This window comes from Equus asinus, chromosome 8 (assembly GCF_041296235.1).
Source record: "Equus asinus isolate D_3611 breed Donkey chromosome 8, EquAss-T2T_v2, whole genome shotgun sequence".
Taxonomy (NCBI): domain Eukaryota; kingdom Metazoa; phylum Chordata; class Mammalia; order Perissodactyla; family Equidae; genus Equus; species Equus asinus.
The window spans coordinates 69,483,281-69,504,934 of NC_091797.1; the positions used below are offsets into that span (position 1 = coordinate 69,483,281).

The following is a 21,654-nucleotide window of genomic DNA, read 5'->3' on the forward strand; positions in this document are numbered from 1 at the left end:
GGCCTCAAGTCCCACTTGTGGGGTCCTTCCCAGTGGTCCTTTGAATTTCCTGAGACAGAAAAGAAAGATTTGATGAGGAAGAGGAGAAATGGACCTTTCAGCTCTCGCCAGCGTCTGCTAAGAGACAAAGAAGCTGCATGGGCTGGACGCCTGAGGCCAGGAGATGTGTGTTGGAGAAGAGAGCACTGGACTAGGAGCCAGAAGACCCCAGAGTGCCTCCACACACTCACAAATGGACACACAGACACACAACCACACAAATGCACAATGCACACACATCACACATGCACACACACACATTTGCACACATACAGCCAAGCACTCCCTGATGCCCAAGGGACCTTGTCTTACTGGTCTCTGTATATTGAGGGCCCAGTGCAAAGTCAGCTCTTGATAAATGTTCCATCGTTTATTCATTCAACAAATGTTTACTGAGCACCTAGTGTCAGGCATTGTTTCAGGCACTGGGGATGCAGCACGAAGCAGACAGACAGAAACCGCTGCCTTCTGGCACTCAGGTTCCCAGGCCCTGGGACTCTGGTCTTCCGCTCTCTGGACCCGGCTGCGTCCTGTGATAAATGCGGGTTTGGGGCTGGATTAGAGCTGGGGCGGGGTGGGGTCAGCCGGGGTTGCTCTCCCCTGAGATCTGCAGACCACGACCTGGAGCACCTGGCACCCCGCTCCTGGTGGCTTTCTGGGTTCAGCCCTGCAGTGCCCCTGTGTCCCAGTGAATCTCAAGCCTGTCCGCCAGCCTTGAACTCAGCTCTTCCCAGCTCGCGGACCAGAGACAGGGAAGGAGGGAGGCCGGGAGCTGATTCAGTTTGGCTTGGCGAAGAGGGGAGACTAGCAAAGTGGCTCTGACCCTGCTGTGTCCCCTCCAACCCGAAAAGGCACCCCTCCCCCACCGCAGAAGACGCGCAGACAGCACCGCCCTGACCAGGCACTCCCCTAGATCTCGCTTTCTCGGGTGGAGGTCAGGGTTTATCCGAGGGAATCTGGGGGAGGGGGCGAGGGGAGGGAAGGCCCGCGCGCTCCGCCCCGCCGCGCCCGCCTGGATGCCCTTGGTCTGGGTCCCCAGAGCGCGCGGCCCTGTCCCGCCCCGCCCGCCGGGCCGGCCAGGCTCGGGGCTCCGGGAGCGCGGGACCCTGCGCCCCGCTGTGGGGTGGGTGGGGCGGTCCCGGTGGGGCGGGCGGGAGCGCGCCGAGGCCCCGCGTGCATGCTGATGGGCCGGGCGGCCGCGTCACTCCGCACCGGCGCGGTGGCTGCGGGGCGGGCAGGAGCCGCACGCCAGCCCGAGCGCCCGCCCGGCCCGCGCCTCCCTCGCCTCTCCCGGCCCCCAGGCCCGCTCCTGCCGCCCTCCTAAGACCGGGCCGCGCCCCTCTGCGGAGGATGCCAGCTGCCCCCTGCGCCCGCGGCCCCGGGCAGCTCCTGCGCGCGGGGACCCCGGGCGGCGGCGGGGCGCGCTGAGCGGGCGCGGGTGGTGCTGAAGGGACAGCTCCCGGCCGCAGACCCCGCCCGCAGACCCCCACCGGCACCCCCGTGGCCCCGCGGGGAGCCGGGCTGGCTCATGGTCCCCGAAGCGGCGGGCCGGGCGGAGGCTCCTGCTGCCCCAGGGCGCACGGGGATGCCCCGCGGGTGAGGCAGCCCCCAGCTGCCAGCCGCGTTCATGGCGGTGGCCAGAAAGATCAAAACTTTGCTGACGGTCAACATCCTGGTGTTCGTGGGCATCATCCTCTTCTCCGTGTACTGCCGCCTGCAGGACCGCTCGGAGGGGCTGGTGCAGATTGTGCGCAGCGCCGACCGCCGGGTGCGCAGCCGGCAGGCCAAGGTGGGCGCACTGGTGGACCGCGAAGCCATCCTGCAGCGCCTGGACCACCTAGAGGAGGTGGTCTACAACCAGCTGAACGGTGAGCCGAGCCAGTGTCCCACTCAGGACAAAGGGGCTGGGCAGAGGGCCGGTGGGAGGAGGATTGTCCCTATGCTCTGGACACTGCCCTGTGTCCCAGCTGCTGGAACCCACGTTGATCCCAGGGGCCTGTCGGTCACTGGGCCTGGGATGGAACTCCTGTTACTTGGAGAGGCATCGATAGGAGGCAGACAGGAGAGAGGGCTCCTGTCAGCAGAGGGCGTGGGCCTGGGTGACCATTGGTTAATTCAGTCACACCTGAGGACCCCCTGCCCACACAAAATGATGTCAACTTATTCCCCAAGAGGACTCGAGAGAACTTCTAAATTAGAGGTTCTATGGCATGCATCAAGGGCAGGCAGAGCCCTGGTCCAAGTGAGGGGGCACGCCGTGCTTTCCCAGGAGCTGGGGGGCGTCAGGGCTCGCCTGGACTCACTCCCCTCCCTCCTTGAAGCGAGAGCCGAGGTTGGGCTGCCCTTCAGAGGGTGCTGACACGGGGCTCTTTACCGCTGGTGGGGAAGATGCCCCTGTGACCACAGGGCCTGTGCAGCCTCCAGTCCTGGGGAAGCTCAGGGCTCGCTCAGGAAGTGCTGATGTGGAACAAGCTCGAGGCTGTGAGCCGTGACTGGTGGATGGACAGAGTCAGGGTCTAGCGGGGCTTGGCAGGTGTCAGTTACCCAGTTGGACCCTGGGTTGTGCCACCTGGGAGCCCAGAGTCCTTGGATGCTGGTAGTGGGCTCCTTGTGTGAGGTGTGGGCCACCCCTGAGGGTCATGGAGGGTCACGGAGGGTCAGGGCCAATGGCAGCCGCTGGTGCAAGGAGTCTTTCCCAGTTCGGGGTGCGGCGGAAGGGAAGGAGCGACTGCCGCTCTTCGGTTCGCTCTGCCGAGGACGAGGAGGAAGGGAAAGTTTGTGTGTTTACCTCATTACCGGGCTTTTCCCTTCTGTTCTGTGCTATTCTGGTTTCTGCACTGGCAACCCCAGCAAACTCCTCAGGAAGCGTCAGTAACAGGCTCCGGGAGGAGGCGTCTGGAGCCGGCTGCACAGCCGGGGCTGGGTCTGCGTGCTGCCCTGCCTGACGCAAGGTGTTCTCGGGGTTTCCTTCGGGGGGCCCATCTGCCTCTCAGCAGCAGCTGAAACCCCAAGGATTGGCAACAATGGGGTGCGGAACCGTCCGCAGCCTCGCCCGCCCACCTGCTCGGAGAACAGAGCATCCTCTGACTTCCCAAGTGCTCTCCTGCCACCCCCAGGACTCCTGGTTTTCCTCCCGAGCGTTCCTGACGGGCTCTGTGGCTTCTCTGATCTCCCCCATTCAGCTGAAGCCGCAAGGGGAGGAAAGTTTAGTTCTACCACCACTCGGCCATTCCGCTGTGTGATTCGTCTCCTGGCGGGCGGCATGCCCGGTAATAGCAGAGCTTTACTGGAGTGTATTTGTCAGGGCATTATGGTCTGTTTTATGGGGAGAACTGGAGGATTATATAAAAACATTGGCAGCACGTCGGGTTGTGTAACTTCGTGACGGCCAGCTCAGCCCTGAGAGCCATGTTCCCCCCTCACCATCCGGCGAGGAGGAGCCGGGGTTCCCAGTGGCAGAAAAGCCAGGACCTTCCAGCGACTTTCCCAACACTGATGCGAGATGAGGAAGTGTTCTGGGAAAGTGGGGCATCCCCCCTCAGCCCCCCAGCCTCTCTCCTGTCCTGGCTTCTCCCTCCTTCCCTCCTCTCTTTTCCTCCTCCTATCCCCATCCCTCTTACTCTTCTCTTTTGCTCTTTTAAATCTTTTCTCCTTCCTCCTCATTGAATCTCCTCCTCCTCCTCCGTTTGCCTGTCTCCTTCTTCTGCCCACCCCTTCCTCCAGCTGCCCCCGCCTCTCCCTCTCTCTGTCTCTCTCCTTCTGTTTGTATCTCTCCATGTCTCTGTGTGTCTGCCTCTCTCTGTGTCTCTGTCTCTCTCCCTCGCTGTCTGTCTGTCTCTCTGTCTCCCTCCCCCCTCACTCTGTGCTGACGAGGCTGTGTTACACCCTCCCTCAGGCCATGGGCCTAGCACGGTGCCTCACCCCAGAGGCATTCACAGTTTGTTCCTGGAAATGACAAGGGAGCCCCAATCCAACCCACATCCGAGGTTGGTCCCTAAGGAGGGCACAGTCCAGGAGTGGGGTTGACATTTGTTCACAAGAAGCCATTTGAGAGCCATCCTTAGCCCTCTGAGCTGGCGCAGATTGACTCCCTGTGTTAAGGGAGGCTGAGCAACAGCAAGGAAAGCACCTCCCGAAGGAGGGGAGCCACCGCTTCCTTCACTGTCTGCTCTGCTTCAGGTCCAAGAAATTCGAAATGGATTCCTGGGAGTTCCCACCCCACACCAATCCAGCCGAGTTTAGAGGAGGAGGAGAAACCCAGAACAAAGTGGATTTGTCACTTGTATGTCCGCTGCCTTGGATGCTTCCTGGAGCTCTTCTCCAGGCTGGAGGGAGCTGGTGGGAGGGGAAGGACATCCCCAGGGAGTGAAGGCCAGAAGCAGGACCTTCTCCCATTTCTCCCCATGCCCTGTCTTCGGCTGGTCCAGTGACCTTTGTTTGGGATGCCTTATTGACCTCAGCAAAGACCTGTTAAATTCACAGGACCCAGGAGAAAATATTCTCTAAGGAAACGCAGTGCAGTCCCATCTTATATGTGCATGAGAGTTTGCTTCTAAACTCAGTGCTCAAAGCAAGAAAAAACGTTTATAGACAGAAATCATCCTTCTGAGTGTTCCAATTGTACATGGAGCGCAGCATCCGTGGTTCTGCGTGCGCAGCGGCTCGGCAGGGCTCGCGAATGCTGGACGTGTATCTCTAAGCTCCATGAGAAGGAAAAGGGACAGAAATGTCCCCGTTCGCTTGTCTGCTCTGCAAGAAAACGGGCAAATCCCTGGCAGTGGGAAGGGGGAGACTCCTCCTGAGCTCCAGGAGCTTCCAGGGTTTGCTTCTAGGATTTGATGTTGACCTCTGCAAGGTCAAAGCATGTGGCTCTGCATGCCAGTTGTGGGTGTTAACCAGGGGCAGGTAATCACCACTAACAGGGCCTCACTCGGTGAGGGCGACCGGCACCAACTCGGAGCAGCGTCTGGCCTGACCGGCTGCCTCTCTTTCCCTGCCTCAGGCACGCTCTTTTGACCCTTAGGAGCCGTGACTCTGAGATGGAGCTGCGGGTGGGAGGGTGAGGTTTCGGTTTGGGCTGGTTGGCTACTTTTGAGGGAGGTAATTCCTAAAATTCAGAGCACACGCGCCTCAGGTCCCTCTAGCTTGACCTACCCCAGCCCAAGGCTATCCAGTGCCCGATACAGTTAGAGGTCACAGCGGTGGGTCCGTCCTACGCACGGAACAGCTGACAGCCCCGAGACACCACGACCCGCCCGAGGTTGTTTAGAAAGTTAGTGGAGGCAGCAATGAAAGTGGTCCTTGCTTCGGAATGATCTGCCTTCCTGCCATTCTTAAAAGTTTAAGTTTGAATATCAGAAGGTCCAACTGTGGTCTACCAGGCCACGGCCAGAGACCCCCCGGGCTGGGACGGCCAGAGACCCCCCGGGCTGGGACGGCCACCAGCCCATCTCGGGGAGACAGGTGCTCGCCACTCCCCTCTCTCTCCAACTCACGTACAACAACGCTCTCTTGAAACTCACATACGACTGGCACTGTTTTTACCACATTTGTGTGTGACCCCTGCCCTGTTTTTCATCTGAGGATGGAATGTCTGTCTGTCTTGTTCTTGGCTCTAATCCCCAGAGCCTAGGGTGGTTCCTTGCACAGAGTTGGCGCCCCACAAATATTAGTCGAATGAGTGAATGAGTGGATCTTTCTTGAAACGATCGTTTTTGCTTAAAATAAATTTATTTTAAAAGGCAATTGCAAATCTCCACCATACCCATAAGTAGGAGGTGACTATGCAAATGGACACAACGAAAACAAAATCGTGCTATTTAATTCCAGCAAGACCTCGCTGTCACCAGAGGCTCTGAGCCCAAGGCCTGTCTCCCTTTGTTAAAAGGGCGTGTGTAGGGGGTATACTAGCATGAAACAAGGCTTTCTCCTTGAGAAAATCAGCTGATTGAGACAGACTTTAAAAGGGACTATGTCTGAGTCAATGGTTTAACACTGTGTCCATTTTCTGCCAAAAATCCTATCCTCAAGCTGTTCCTCCAGGATTCTGGCCCCAGGCCTTGGGAAGCCCAGGTCTGCAGCAGAGCAGTGGCCTGAGGGGACAGTACGGTCGGGGACTGAGGAAGGGCTTTGAGGAGTGGGAAGTGGATTGTCGGGTTGACAAAGGGCGCATCCACTGGAGTGCAGTCCCGGATTTCAGATCAGGAAGGCAAAAATCCTCCTAGTAGCCTGAGCACAGTGAGTTTTAATAATAAAAATCCTGCTTGAACTCGACAGAAAGGCCCCAGGGAGGTGAGAAAGGGGATGGGGGGTGAACGCCTGGTCATTAAATGACGCCGGTGCGGCCCCTCAGGCCACGGAGGATGAGTGTCTCGGTGGCCGGTCTTCCCACGGTGCTGGCTTTACCAATAGGCAGATGCCACAGCGGAGCGGCTGAATCTGAGGGAGCCCGTCCAAAGATCCCCCACCCGCCATGGGCAGCAGGCCGTGGGCTCGCTCGGGGTTTCCAACGTGACATGAGAACACAAGCTGCATGAGGACAGCGGGCGTGCCCGTACCCCGGGCACAAGGTGGGTGCCCGTCAGCACCGTGTAAATGATGAAGGGAGGAGAAAACAGACGGTGGGAGCAGAGGAGTGTCCTGAGGGAAGGGTGGCTGGGAGTCTGAGCATTGAAGGTTTCCGGGGCCGGGGAGGACCTGCTGTCCCCATTGGAACACTCCCCACTGTACAGGGCCCCTGTCCCAGCCCACCCAACCCTGCAACCCCTGTGTGTGTGGGAGGTGCTGGTTTCCCGAGGGGGGTCTCCCAGCTTCTTTTAAGCATAAGCAGCTCCATTTTGGAAACACTTTAACAGGCCCCTTGTTAGGGCACGCGGGCCGCCGGGAAGCATTCCCTACACCTCTGTGAGTCTCGCTCCAGCACCAGCTCCTGCTGGTTCCAGGGGCCCTACCAGCGCGAGTTGGTCATCTTCACCCCCGAATGTGCCTTGAGTCACAATGTCCTGATCCAAACAGTCAAAGTCGTCGTAGCCAGGAAAATGCCCGCAGTTTGTTTGAGATTTAATCACAATTCCTGGCAGGTCTGGCTTCCAAATGGCCGCAGCATTTAATTGGTTGGCCATTTCCCCCGGGTCATTGATCGGCTGGCCTTTCGCCCCTGCGTCTGTTTCACAGCACCCCCACTGAGGCTGATTTACTGCGAAAAGTGGAAAAATAGTTCATGCTCCCTCCCCACCCGACGCCCCGCAGGGCAGCAGGCTGTGTGCAGGGGCTGCCTTCCCGCCCGCCCCGCGCTATGTGTGCGCTCGCAGAGGATTCAGAGCCTTCGGTTCTGGTTGCTCCCTCTTCTTTGCCTGTGTTCCTCCTCCATGGGGTGCACCGAGGAGCCAGAACAGCTGAGGCCACTTCCCAACACGGAGGTGAGCGTGTGCAGACCTGGACCTTTGCGTTGGGGAAGATGAGACGCTACCAAGCTTCGCCCTGCGATCCACTCCCTTCCCTTGATTGCCTGGGGGGCGTGGACCTCACGGGCGGGCTGCATCTGAGACTCACATCTGCAGGCCGGCCGCCACGCTTCTAGGAATAATTCATGCGGCCATGATCCCGACTCGGGTGAAAGGGCTAAGTGATCACATTTACAGTTCAGCTCAGCAATCTGCATATTTCAAGAGCTCGGCTCTGTTTCCTGAAAGGACAGTTTATCCTTCATCGGCTGGAAGCTCAACAAATTAAGTGTCTATACCTCTCTGTACCCAACGCCCCACTGGAGACAGCCCAGGATGGGCTCTGAGTCTTGCGATCAGCTCCGTCCCTTCTCCGCTCTGCTCTGGAAAAGCACAGATACCTGGAAGGAAAGGTAGTGGGTGCTGATGGAGAGAGAGGCGAGGTGGCCCAGAGACTGAGTTGTGACTCCAGCTTCCCCTCCAGGAGCTCCCCCAGGAGGGCAGAGATTGGGGTAGGCTTCCCAGCCACCCAGCATGGTGACCACCGGTGTCCTGTGCATCTGACGGCCCTCCACCCCCCACAGTTGCCATTCACAGGAAGGAGAAACTCATTTGCTGGGCTGTCAAGAAGGTTCTCAGGAGCTGCATTATCTCTCAGCACAGAAGTAGGACCAGCCCGTCCTCCAGGAGGAGCGCAGGGCGGGCGGCTCACACCCACAGGCCACCGCAGGCCACACAAACCCTGGTCCACTTCCCCGGGACGTCCTGCAACATCTGGGAACAGGAGAGGACACATTGTAAAGGGGAGGCGACACGAGTCGGGAGAGAGGAGGGGAGGCTGTCTCCTGTAGCAAACACCCGTCTCCCCCACCCGTGAGGCCAGGGCCTCCATGCGCAGGAACTCGCTCTTCAGGCCCGACTCCTGACACTGAAGGTCTCCTCTCCTTGAGTGAAGGTGAAGTCCCACTTATCCACACGTTTAGTGGGCACCTGCCATGGTCCTGATGTGGAATCAGGACACAGGATGAAGGAGACAGCGGTCCCTGCCTCTCTGGGCTGACGTCCCTGGGGAGAAGTCAGGTGATGGACGAGTAGCACAAATAAGGCAATTTCAGGCAGAGATAAACTCGATGAAAGACAGAGTGGTGGAGAGCGATGGGGGTGAAGGAGGTAAGACTGTAGGTGCCCTACCGGGTTGAGTAGCATCCCCCCAAATTCCCGTCCTCCTGGAACCTCAGGATGTGACCTTACTTGGAAATAGGGTCTTTGCAGTTGCACCTGATGGAGAAGAAGTCATCCTGGAGCCGTGTGGGCCTAAATCCAACGACCTATGAGGACAACAGCGTCCTTGTAAGAAGGGAGACACAGACGGCAGAGAAGCCACGTGAAGATGGGCAGAGATGGGGGTGCACCTACAAGCCAAGGGTCTCCAATGAGCCGGCATCGCCAGGAGCTGGACGAGGGAGGAGGGGCCCTTCCTGCAGCCTCGGGAGGGAGAGCCGCCCTGACACAGCGCTCAGACTCCAGCCGCAGACCCCGCGAGTACAAGGGATGTTGTTTGGGCCACTGTGGTTGGTGCTTGTCCCGGGGCCCCGGGACACTGACTGGAGGTGGTCGGGAGGGAGCTCCTCTCTGATGACCGAGATGGGAAGGACGAGAAGGAGCAGCTGTGAGGGGACCTGGGAAGGGCGTCCAGGGAGAGCACAGGGGTGCAAAGGCCCCACGTGGGACCCGAGAGGCTGGCTGTGAGTGGAGAGGGCGGTGGAGGAGGGCGTGCGAGGTGACGTTGGGGAGGCAGGCAGGGCCACTCGCTTCCCTCAGCTTCAGGGGCCCTGGAGGGACTGGGGTGCACTCGTGGGTGGGGGAGCGACAGCGTGGATGCTCTGATCCCAGGAGCACCTGGAACCACCTGCCTCTTGTCCAGCCGGCTGGGTTTAAAGCACATCCATGATTCCACTTGGGTCTGCGGGACCAGTGAGATCCTAGAGCACAGCACTGCTGCTGAGCCAGGACCCCATGATGTCCCCAGCATCCTGAGGGATGACCCTGTGTGCACTCTGCCTGTGACCCCACCTGTGATCTGACGTGGACCCTCAGTTGGGGATTCTCAGAAGACTGAAGTTGACGTCTGTGCCAGATCATTCCCGCCACGTGCATTGCAGGATGTTGATAAGATGTGGAGCAGCATCTGGGGCCTCCACCCTCTAGATGCCAGAAGTCCCCACGCCGTGGCACGAGAAACGTCCAGACATGACCTAGTGTGCCTGGGGGCAAATCACCCGGGGAGACCCCTGCCTTCCGTTGAGAGCTTGACAGTCCACCGGCTCAGGAAAGTCACTCACTGTCTCTGAGCCTCAGTTTCCTCATCTGTGTAGCGGGGATGGTGGGAGCACCAACCTCAGAGCAGCCTTGATGGGTGAAAGGAGTCAACCTGAGTGGGGGGTCGTCACCGTTCCGGCACAATGGACAAAGTGCAGGTCCTGCCGGCTGTTGGGGGCCACTCCAGGACCTGTCCCTTGTCCGTCCTCCGTTGGCCTTTTGATCGCACCGAGAAGACAGTCCCGACTTGAGGCCGGCGTGCCTCCCACGTGCCCTAAACTGCCGTCTCCCTTTACAACGTGACTGAGCCGTCCCCAGGCTGCGACGCATCCAGAGGCTTTAATAACCACACGCTGTTTTCATCCTCTGTTGATTGATATTTTGGACAAAGGGTACAGGCCTCCCTTTCTTGGTTGCGATGTATCATATATTTAAAAAGCAAATTCCTTTAATTTAAAAAGTGAGTCAATTTAAGGAAACTGCTGAGTAATGTGAATGGAGTGGTCTGCGGGGCCGCAGGAGGGATGAAGGGGAGATCAGATGGGGCCGGCCCACGGCACATCTGGGAGCCAGACCGCCCCTTCCCGTCTCCCCACGCTTGGGAGCATCAGCTTTATTTGACCCCGGGTGCTGGAGCAGAGTCAGCCTCATCTAAACCACAGGACACTGAGAACGGGGCAGAGACAGGTTCCATAGAAATCGAGGAAGTAGACGCTGAGGCCCAGACTGGACATGTGTCCTCTCACGCTGCTCAGCTGGGAGGCTCGCCAGGTGACATTCGGTGAGTGTGTGATGCTGGCACATGCGGGCACGTGTGCCTATCAGGATAGAGGCTTGAAGGAAAAGCTAACAAGTAAAGAACGGGCCAAGAAACTAAACTGCCCGGCCCAGCAATAGACAGCGTGTCGCACAGCAGGTCACGGGGTGAATTGCTGGGTCTGGGGCGCCAGCAGAGACTCAGGCTCTGTTTCTGCCCTCCCTCCCCCAGGGAGAGGCTCCCGCTGTTCCGGCGACATGTGTGGATGAGACTATGTGGCAGGTGAGCGAGGCCTGCTGCTCGCAGACCTGTTAGAGGCCAGAAGCCCCTCGAGCTGCGCTCAGGCTGGAGCTGGGTAGAGCGGGGCTGGGGAGAGGCTGTGGGTCCGCCCCCACGGCTGCGTAGGAGAGTGTGGATGCCCAGCAGGATCGAGCCTGCCAGCTGGTCGGAAGTGGGCAGGCCGCACGGTGACCGCTGTAGGCTGGAAGCTCCACGTAGCTAGTGCTCGAACAGTGTGGGGATGGGTGACAGTCTAACCCTGGGACCCGCCCGCGGAGGTCTGGGCACCAGGCGCCTGCACTTCCAGGCTCCCTCGTGATCTCCAAGCTAGCTGTCCTTGCAAGAGTTCAAGCACGTGCGAATGCCATATGCGTGTTCTTGCACTGATTGGATGTCAAATGTGTTTCCCTGGAGGCCTGAGGTCCAGGTACTGGGGGCTGGACCCAAAAGACTAGGGGACGAGGGGTCAGTAGCTCCTAGTGGCCCTGCCTCCAGGCCGTGAAAGGAGGCAGCAGGCATTGGCCTCTGGGCCGCCTCCCTGCGTGCCCCGCCCCGCCTCTCCCCCTGGGTCAGGTTCGCATCCTGCACACTCTCGCCTGGCCTGGCCCCTCAGGTCCCGCCCAGAGAGGCCTGTTCAGAAGCCTCTGCTGTTGGCGCTTTATTTTTAAGGAAGTAAGCCAAGTACAATCGTTCCTTAAAATGCAGTCCCAGGCCCTGGCAGGGTGCCAGAGAAATAATGAGCTCCACGAGGCGCCAGGCCTGCGATGAGTCCTCACCCCCGGCCAGCGGCCCCGAGCGGCCCCGAGCGGCCCTCCTCCCTCCTCGGGTTCCCTGCTCTGGTCGGAAGTGGGTCTTGGCTGCAGGGCGGAGGAGCAGCCTGCCCGGAGCTGGATACAGGGCTGGTGCGGGACAGGCAGCTGGGACGGGCTGGTCCTAGCCGTGTGGGCTGACTCGCCTGGACGGGGACTCTGGGAGGGTGGGACGGATTCAGGCCACGGCTGGTTGGTGAGCTTCCACGTATATTAAAAAACAGAAAAAAATCTCAAACCTGGCTTGCCAGGATCTTGTCTGTTTTAGATGTGTGTATATGACAAGTTCCTAACTCTAACGCTGGTGTGCATTGCGATTGTGCTGCTCACAAGAAGATAACGGAGTCTGCAGAAATATTGGTTCTCGCAGGCCGTGCGGTCCGAGAACGCAACGCACATCTAGAGTTTTGTGATAAATGCCTTCTCCCAGGCCTGCTGGCGTCTCTTGGACCCTGTGGAGGGTGACGCCCCTTGAGACATTGAGGCCAGGTCCTCCCCGTGACCCCCCGCCGCCCCGCCTCCCCCACCGTGAGGGCCCTGAGGGAGGGTCCAGCGTTGGCTCCGGAGTCTCAGTGGAGACCATGGCAGTGACCCCTCGGCCTGGCGTCCGCCCTGAGTGATGCTCCAGAGGTGGCGCCATCCCGGCTTCTTCTGGACATGCGGGGGTCTTGTTACGTGCGGTGGGCACCTCGGCATTTGGCGACCAGTAGGCTGGGACGCCACAGGGGCCGCATGACTTCCGACTGGGACATCTGTGTAGATGAAGAGCCAGAAATGAAAACCCAACTCTTTTTCACATAAACACAAACAATTTTTTTTCACGGTATTAAACTTGAATCTCCAAGAATACGTCCACCTTCAGAGTATTCCCCTGAAGGCTATAAAGTGCTTTGTTCAAAACCTACCCAAAAGTCAGACACAACTGTGTCCCCCGGGACAACACGGTGCCGTCAGTCACCCCACAGGGTTCCACCCAGGGGCCAAGCCCTGGTTACTCATTTGGTCCTTTGTCACGTCTCCGGGGGAGTCCTGGCCCACTGCGCCCTCCGGGCTGAAGTCAGCTTGTCCTTCACTCTCTCAGCAAACACTCCCTGAGTGCCCCTGTGGCCCAGGCGGAGCTAAAGACGCCAAGGACACAGCCACTGAGAAGTGTACAGTCTCCCTCCAACAGTTCCTGTGTCCACGGAGGAGGGGGAGACAGGAAGAAAAACAGATTTAATTTCCCGTGACCGCTGGAAGGGGTTTCCACAAACCGAGTGGCTTCAAACAACACGAATGAATTCTCCCACAGTTCTGGGGTCAGAAGTCTGACCCAGGTCTCTCGGGGCCGAAATCCAAATGACCTCAGGGCCGACTCCCTTCGGAGGCTGCAGGGGAGAATCTGTTGTCTTGCCTTTTCCAGGTTTTCAGGCACCGGTGTCCTTGGCATGTGGCCCGTCCTCCATCTTTGAATCCAGCAGCATCCACCCCGTGTGCCTTTCCTCCGCGGGCACGCCTCCCTCTCTCTCCTCTGCGCCTCCCTCTTCCACTTTTAAGGACTCTGATGATTACATGGGGCCACCTGGATAACCCAGGCTCCTCTCCCATCTCACCGTCAGCTGATTAGTGAGCTTAATTCTCTTTGCCACGGAACCTGACATCTGCCCAGGTTCTGGGACTGGGAAGTGAACGTCCTGGGGAGACGCTATTCTTCCGACGACGGTAAGCAGACTGCACAGACTGCTGGGTGGTGGTCGATGTTCGGGAGCAAAATCAAGCAGGGAGGGTGGAGTGTGTGGGGGCCCGGCATCTTCTCCAGGTGCCCAGGGGCGGCCTCAGGAAGGACTTGTGACTTGTAAGTGAAGACTGAAATTGAGGGAGGGGCTGTGACAGGCAGGGGTCTAGGGAGAGAGCCCACGCCCCGCTGGTGCCGGGGTCCTGAGCAGAGTGCCCCTAAGCATCCAGGAGGGGGTGCTGGGAATGCACATTCTGGGCTGCATTAGTCGGCTCGTTTGGCCGTAACAAAGCACCACAGGTCGGGCAGCTTAAACATCGGAAATTCACTGTCTCGCAGTTCTGGAGGCTGGAAGTCTGAGACCAAGGTGCCAGCAGGGCTGGTTTCTGGTGGGAACGCTCTTCCTGGCTTGCGGATGGCCTGTCTCTGTGCGCTCATCCCCAGGGCCTCTCCCTCTGTAGGACCAAAGTCCTATCCGATTAGGGCCCCTCTGACGACCTCAGTTAACCTTAACGACCTCCCCATGCCCCTGTCCAGATACAGTCGCATTGGGATTAGGGCTTCAACACCTGAATTTTAGGACAGTTCAGCCCATAGCAGGAGTGTCTGCACACAGTTGTTGAAAACCACAAGGCTTTATGATCTTGCTTGGACCAGGCAGCGAGTGTAGATGAAGAGAGGAGATCGGCCAGGCCTGGGACCCGGGACAGCAGGATCCTGGGGAGATGAGAAGGAACAGCTGTGGGGAAGCGAGGCAGGCCAGTGTCTCATCCCAGAAACCAAGGGGACCAGTACTGCCAAGGGCTCTGATGAGGCACTGAGGACTGAAGACTGACAGCTGGCTCAGCAGGGGGAGGTGAGCTGCATGAGGTCAGTTAGGTAGAGGGCAGGGGTGACGAGCAGTTAGAGACAGCAGCACCGGGCTCAGCTGTAAGGCAGGCCTGCTGACCTGGCGACACTTGGGGCTGGGTCATCCTCTGTGGTGGGGCTGTCCTGGGCAGTGTGGGAAGTTGAGCAGCATCCCTGACCTTCACCCACCAGATGCCAGTTGTGACAACCACAAGTGTCTCCACATGTTGCCCGATGTCGCCTGGGGCACCTCCCCCGCCAGCTGAGAACCAGAGACATAAAGGAGGGAGAGATGAGGGTCGGTCCTGGGAGGGAGGTGGGGCTGGCAGAGGGTGTTACTTCTAAGGTGGGAAAAGGGCAGCGTGGATGTGGATGGGCCTGCTCCAGCGGAGTGGGGAGTTCTCTCCTTGTAGGGAGGGAGGAGGAGACGCTGGAGCACCCCATGGAGTGGGGGAGGGGATGAGACCCTGCCCCTCCAGGGCGGCGGGGCCTGGCCAGCACCTCGGACAGCTCCTCCGGGGCCAGGAGGTGGTTCCGAAGGGGCAGCAGGCAAGACATGGGGGTGGGAGCTCGTGTCTTCTCTTCCAGATTCTTCCATCTTCTCGGGGAGGTGGGAAACAAGGTCATCGGCTAAGGGAGAGAAGTACAAACTGCCTTCCTTCCTTTTTTAGGTGCAGCTCTACATTAGATGGATTTTTAGAAGGAAGTGTGTGTCTGGTTACGTGTGATCTGTACGTCCTGTTTCAGATCAAGGGCGTTACAGATGTGTTATGAAGTGGGTCACTGAGGTTGAGAGCCCGTCCTGGAAGGTGGAGACGGATGGTCGGTGTTGACCAGCGGGAGACGAGGAGAGGGTGCTGGGAGCCTCCAGAGAGGGACTGTGGCTGCCCCTGCCCTGTCACCTCCTGGCCTGGTCTCAGGCCTCTGCTCCCCCCAGGGTGGTTCCACTCACGGGTCTTTCAGGGGACAGGAGGGGAAGTTGAGGAAGGGCCCAGGAGGCTTCAAGGGTGGGGGCTGTGGTGGGGGTGGCCTGGCCACCTGGGCCGCCTCCTCTCTCCTTGGATGCTGCGGCTTCTCAGGCACCATCGTTGTCGTCTTCCCTGCTCCCTGTCATCCTTTTCCTCAGCCGTGGAAGCTTTGCCGCCCTGGAGAACGTTCTCAGGGTGAAGGGCTGCCCTCCTTCCCACAGCCAGACCCCTCCCAGGCTTCAGTTTCTGAGCGAGATCTGGGGCAGGGTCGTCCACAGCCCCGGCGGAGAGGTTGCTTGGAATCCTTTCTGAGGGCGGTTCACGCACAGCTGGTGGTCATGGCAAACAGGTGGAGGTCCGTGCTCTGTGACTGCGCCTGGTCCTCACAGCCTCCTGTAAGGAGATCGTCTCTCCGCCTGAGCTCAACAATGAGCAGGCCAGGGCCCATGAGCTCGGGCGAGGTAGAGGGGGGATTTGAACCCACGTCTGGCTTCAGGGTCCCCACCCTGGACTGCCTCCCCGGAGACGGGCTGAGAAGACATCAGCTCAGCCAGATCAGTGGCCAGGGCATTCTACCTCCTGCCTCTTACAGCAAAAAGGGACTATTTTTATTTTTAACAGCATAGTTGTGTCATATCAGCTCTGTGTGGAGCCCCCATCTGAAACCCAGCATGCCTCAATTTTATTTCAGAAAATAACAGAAAGCGCCTGGGTTATACAGAGACTATTTTCACACTATTTTGAGCAGATTGTGGAAAATGCCTGTTAATAATCCTCATGCTTGAGCACTTAGCAGTGGACGCAGGGAGCAAACAAGCTTATCTTAATTGGTAGGAGCAGAGCATTGCAGCTGAAACTGGCTGCAGAGCCAGACCGCGTGGGGTCAGAACCCAGAGCCACCCGTGCCCTCTGCGGCTGGTCAGGCTACTTAGTGACCTTGCTCCTTGGTGTCTTTGTCCGTAAGATGGGATGAAGTAGTGTTTACCTTGTGGTATTATTGTGAGAAGTAAGTGTGAGGAGACTGGGAAAGCTCTTGGAGCAATGCCTGGCGCGTGGGTTTTGCTCAGTGAGGGTGATGGCCGACTTTGATAAGTGTTGTTCTCATTTCTGTTTATCCACAGTCCACTGACCTTCTCACTCAACTCCACTGACAAGATAATATGTGTGAAGTGCTTTCCAAAGTGCCTGGCACATAGTAGGTCCTCAGAAATATGAGCAAAGGCAAAGAATGAGAAAGAGTTGAAAGTGGGTGGGATTTGGACAATGGAAAGCATAATGCCAGACACATAATAGGTTTTCAGTAAATACTTGTTCACAGGATTGGTGGAAGGGAGGGAAGGAAGGATGTGTGAGAGAATGAATGGATAGATGGATGAGTGGAGGATGGATGGGTGGTTGGATAGGTGGATGGGTGGATGGATGGATGGGTGGTTGGACGGATGGATGGATGTATGGGTGGGTGGATGGGTGGGAGGATGGATGGGTGGGTGGATGGATGGATGGGTGGATGGGTGGATGGGTGGATGGGTGGATGGATGGATGGATGGATGGAGGCATGGGTGGATGGATGGATGGATGGATGGATGGATGGGTGGGTGGATGGATGGATGGATGGATAGATGGGTGGTGGATGGATGGATGGATGGATGGGTTGAGGGATGGATGGATGGGTGGATGGATGGATGGGTGGTTGGACGGACAGATGGATGCATGGGTGGATGGCTGGATGGGTGGATAGATGGATGCATGGGTGAATGGGTGGATGAATGGGTGGATGGATGGAGGCATGGGTGGGTGGATGGATGGATGGATGGATGCATGGGTAGATAGATGGGTGGTGGATGGATGGATGGATGGGTGGGTGGAGGGATGGATGGATGTGTGGATGGATGGATGGATGGGTGGGTATGAGAGGAGATCCCACAGAGTGAGCAAAGCCAAGCACTGAGAATGGGAAGCAGGTACCTGGAATGACTGGAGTAGGGGGAAGGCCAGGAAAGCAGGTCTGGTCCCGGGGGGACACTCTTCTGCCAGGGCCCCAGTTGACATGAGGCTGTCAGCCCCACACTTGTACCAGGCTGGCAGTCCATCCCCACATGGGCTCTCCCTGAGACCAGAGACGTGGAGCCGTAGGCACTGCCCAGGGCTGTAAGAAGCACTTGCTGCCCCTGAGAGCAGGGGTGTGGGGCACAGGCCTCTGCCCGGGGCTGCGGAGCTCAGGGCAGCCTCCTTCCACTGTCCTGGCAGCTGGTGAGGGGAGGACAGTGAGCCCCTCTGGGCGTGCAGAGCAGCCACCCGGAGAGATGAGGATTAAAGACAACACAAGTGTTCAGGTCCTGCAGACATCACACCCCTGGGGTCTAACCCTTCTCCATCCTCTCTCTTCTGAGGGTCCTGCCAGCTGCTGGAGGGCTGGGGACCCAGCTCCAGCCTCTCTGGTCCTGACCTGGGGCTCTTTGGGGTCAGAAGGACCCTAGAAGCAAGGACCCCACTGGTACTCAATCAGGGCCAACTCACATTCTTCACTCCACCCTCCACCCCAGAAAGGGAGCTCCTCCTGGCCCAGAACTTTGCCCCAGACCCAGGCCCTGTGGCTGGGAAGGGGTCTGGGGTTTAGCAGGAAGCCTCTTAGCAGTGTGGGTCCCACAGGTTCCCAGCCCCCATTCTGCTCTGACTTCGTCCTGGCTCCAGGAGGCCCCAGCACTGTGCTGGGTGAACCTGGAGCATCAAGGGTGATTTCGAGGATGGGTCTGACCCACCCTGACTCAGTGTCCAGCGCTGCTCACATGGCCCAAGATGCTGGGCCGGGGAGCAGCAGTCCCCGCCGCTTGGAGCCTTGCAGACACCCCGCCTGCCCGGCAGGTGCCCTCGCTGGTCGTCCTGCAGCCGCCCCGCTGGCCCTCGTCCCCACCTCTGCTCCAGGGCCGCACCGCCGCCCGAGCCCCGCGCCTGTGTGGGCGCATCTGCCTGTGTCCACTGTGCTGCCGCTGCCATCTCAGATCCTCACGGAGGCATGTGATCGGGGCTGTGACTTGCCCTGGTGAGAGCAGCCAAGATGTTGATCTCCTCGGGTGGGGGTAGACCCAGAACCCCGTGTCAGGAGACGTTCAACTGTGTGTGTTGCCAAAAGGGCAAATAACGACAAGATCCAGTTATCCCGAGCATCACGCACGCCGTCCCGTTCAGCCCCGAACAGCCGGCGAGGGAGGCACTGTCACCTTCTCTCAGATGGGGAAACTGAGGCACACAAAGGTTCAGTATTTCCCCCAAAGTTAGGACGTGGGTGAAGGTGGGGTTTGAGTTTGGAAGCTCGGCTCCAGCTCCCAAGCAGAACTGACTCGAGCACGTTCTGGCTTTATTTGGGGTGGGCGGGGAGGGGACAGGGGCTGGACCAGGAACAACGAGAGACTGGACGCTGCCTGGCCTGGCCCCGAGCAGGGGAGCCCAGACCTGAAGCCTGTGGAAGGCACTGTCCTGGGCTGCTGGTTCTGAGCGAGTGAGCGTGTGCGGCTGATGCTGGAGAAGACGGCGATGCCGGATGTCGGAGCCGGTGCTGGGTGGCTGAGGCTGCGGGGGCTATGGGGCCGGAGTGAGTGTGTTTTGCGCAGGAGAAGGACGGGAAGTTGGGGGCCTGGGGCAGAACACAATGGACGGGATATCTGCGTCCTCCCCCAGTTGCTCTGTCGAGGTCCTCGCCCCGTGGGCTGTACTAGGAGGTGGGCCCCTGGGAGGCTGGGGTAGATGAGGTCAGAGGCCGGCCCACAGCGGGCTCAGCGTCCTATGAGGGGGGAGTGAGAGGGCTGTCTCTCTGTGCGCACACCAAGGGCAGGCCACGTGAGCACGGCGAGCACACGGCCGTCTGCAGGCCTAGAGGAGGCTCTCGAGGGAACCAAAGGTGCCTTGATCTGGATGTCCTGCCTCCAGGACCAAGAAATAAGTGTCTATTGTTTAAGCCCCCACCTGACCCGTCGGTGATGTTTGTCACGCAGCCTGAGCTGACTGAGATGGGAACCGTGCCCTGGGGCACTGCATTGTCAAGGTCAGCGTGGACTCTGGTGCTTGCCCGTCGTTCTGGAAGGTCACAATCTTGTGGACGGAGCTTTGGGAAGCACCCATGGCCCCAGTTCTGTCTCTTTCAGACTGGGAGCCTGTGGTTGTCCATTCATTCATTCATCCTTTCATTCATTCCTTCACAAGCCCTTACTCAGTGCCATCTGTGAACTGGGTCCTGGGGCTTTGGCATGAGCGAGGCCGGTCGTGCCTGCTCTCGGAGATCAGCAAGCAAGTGGAAGGGGACAGGCTCTGCTCCCGCCCTGGGGGGTACGGGGACGGGGCTGGTCTCAACCTCTGGGCCACCCAGCCTATCAGCTCCCTGGGACTGGCTCTGGGACCCCTCTCCTGTCCCCAGAGTGTGGGCTCCCGGGTCTCCTTCTGTCTGTGACCCCAGTGCTGGGCGAGGCCCCCAGGACAACCAGTTCCCAGGAGATTCCACCGTCGGGACCTGAGCAGAGAACCAAGCCCTAGGGAGCCACAGCACGTCCACTGTCGGAGGCCAGGACGGGTGTGGGGAGGGCGGGACCTGGCTACTCTGACCCTCAGAGCCAGGGGACCACCAGGGTGACAGGATGCCTGAATTCTCTGTCCTCGCTCCCCAGCGATGGTTAGGCCCAAATCTGGGGCAGGTTGGCTCCTGTTCCTGCAAGGAGCAGGCATGTGGCTGTCCACAGCCCTCACGCGCTTTACAAAGTCAAGGAGGAGCCAGATCTGTTTTGGGAGGTGTTTCCAGTCGCCCCAGCTCTCTGCGCTTTGGCCCCATGAACATTTATCTCGTGGAGCACCGCATGCTGTGTCAGGACTCGTCACCTCTGCACCAGTCTCAGGGAGGATGGATTTACAGGGGTCGCCGTGTCCTGTGGGGTCCTCGAGACCTCCTGGTTTCAGAAGGGCGGCCACTTTCTCGCTGGTGACAACATGCGGTGGGTTTGGGTCCTCAGGGAGTCTGAAAAGACTGTAATGACATTAGCAGCCGTCCGTGGGGAGAGCGGATCAAACTGAAGCTGGAAGGACAGAGACCTTTTCTGCAAAGGCGATGCAGACTCGGGTTTATCGCCGCTTCGTCGTCATCTGAGTTCATGGCCAGGCGCCCAGGTGCTTACAGGGAGGAGAGGAGGAGCCGGGGCTGGCGGGATGCTCTGCTCGCGTCCTTTCTCCCTCGCCTCCACCTCCTCCCCCGACACGCTCCGCGCCGGCCACCAGGTGGCAGCGCACAGGGCCCTGTCTAGAGCCCGGGCAGGTGATTGCTCCTCTGCGGACTGGGGGAGTCTCCCTCACCAGGCGACGTTAGGGGTGGCGGCTGGCGGTCTCTTGGCTCTGGGCAGCCTAAGAACCCATCGCTGCCGGCAGCGCCCTGTCTGATGTCTGCCTCGTTCTGTCCTCAGGAGGCCCTGGAATGTGTGACAACGTGTGGTCACCGTCAGGGAGCACCTGTCTGCAGCCTGTTGGAGGCCCGGGGGCAGGTGTGCGTCTGCCCCTCCGGGCTGCCGGGGGCTCTGTCGGTGGAGCCCTCTCGCCCCGTCCATGGCTGCGGCCCTCCACGGGACCATCTGGTCCTCACTGGAGGGTCAAGTTCGAGGTATTCAGAACATCCCTTGGGGGAAAAGCAGATCACAGCCCACTCATCTCCCAGATTCTCATTTTTCTTCACGTTTGGCCTCGTAATTTCTTGCCATCTTGTCAGGTATTTATTGCTTTTTAGGAGTTGGTGTTGTTACCATTGTTGCTTTAAATCCAACATGTTCAATGGTTTTCGGGGTGGTGGATTATCTGACTAGCCCAGCCAGCCCTTACGGGGACCCCACTGATGCAGAGTCCCTGTCTCTGGGCTGTGGGAGTCCACCTGTCCCCTGGGTGTCCCGACACTGAAGCGAGGGCCAGGCCGCACCTTGGGGCCGCCCAACTTTGTTGGGGAGGACAGGACGCCCCCCGGAAGGCACCTCCCTCTGCTCTTCCTCTCACATTGTCTCGTGACCCGCAGCTCTTGGTTTGGGCTGTTTCCTCTAGAAATGCTGGCTGAAGTCACTGTGCCAGATGGAAATCAGTAACTCAAAGAGAAGCTGGCAGCTTGAAAGCCACATTTCCTTCCAAACTGAAAAACCACAGCCGCCCACACCCCCAGGTACTCTGCGCTGGAAGGAGTGGGCGGGCCGAGTGTGAGGTGACTCTTCTGGGGAGAGTGGGACCAGGTCCTTGGCAGCCAGAGCCATGTCTGCCCCCCTCGAGGGCTCTCAGCCCCCAGGATGGCAGCCAAGTCCTCCTTGGGGGAGGGCCACTTGCCGGGGAAGGCACCTGGCTTTCCTCATTGCCCCTCGTCCCTAGCACTCACCTCCCTGCTCCTCCAGGTGAGAGAATGCAGAGTCCTGGCTGCACTGGGGTTTGTTTTTCTCATGGACGGAAAATCGAGAGGGCTCCAGACGTCCTG

At 59.1% G+C, this 21,654-nt stretch overlaps 1 protein-coding gene across 4 annotated transcripts in view; it reads left to right on the forward strand.

Annotated features, from left to right (window-relative positions):
- Window positions 1-434: 434 nt before the first annotated feature.
- GALNT9 (polypeptide N-acetylgalactosaminyltransferase 9) overlaps window positions 435-21,654 on the forward strand; it is a 106,532-nt gene continuing 85,312 nt past the window's right edge. For 3 of the 4 annotated variants that reach the window (XR_006531766.2, XR_001401311.3, XM_014861101.3), the window contains exon 1: window positions 435-1,907. Coding sequence is in view for 1 of the 4 variants with exons in the window: in XM_014861101.3 (XP_014716587.2) it covers window positions 1,667-1,907 (241 nt within the window). In the remaining 3 variants the exon portion in view is untranslated. Of the gene's footprint in view, window positions 1,908-13,195; window positions 13,347-21,654 lie in introns of those variants that run through there. The other variant, XM_070515804.1, reaches the window with a different exon arrangement.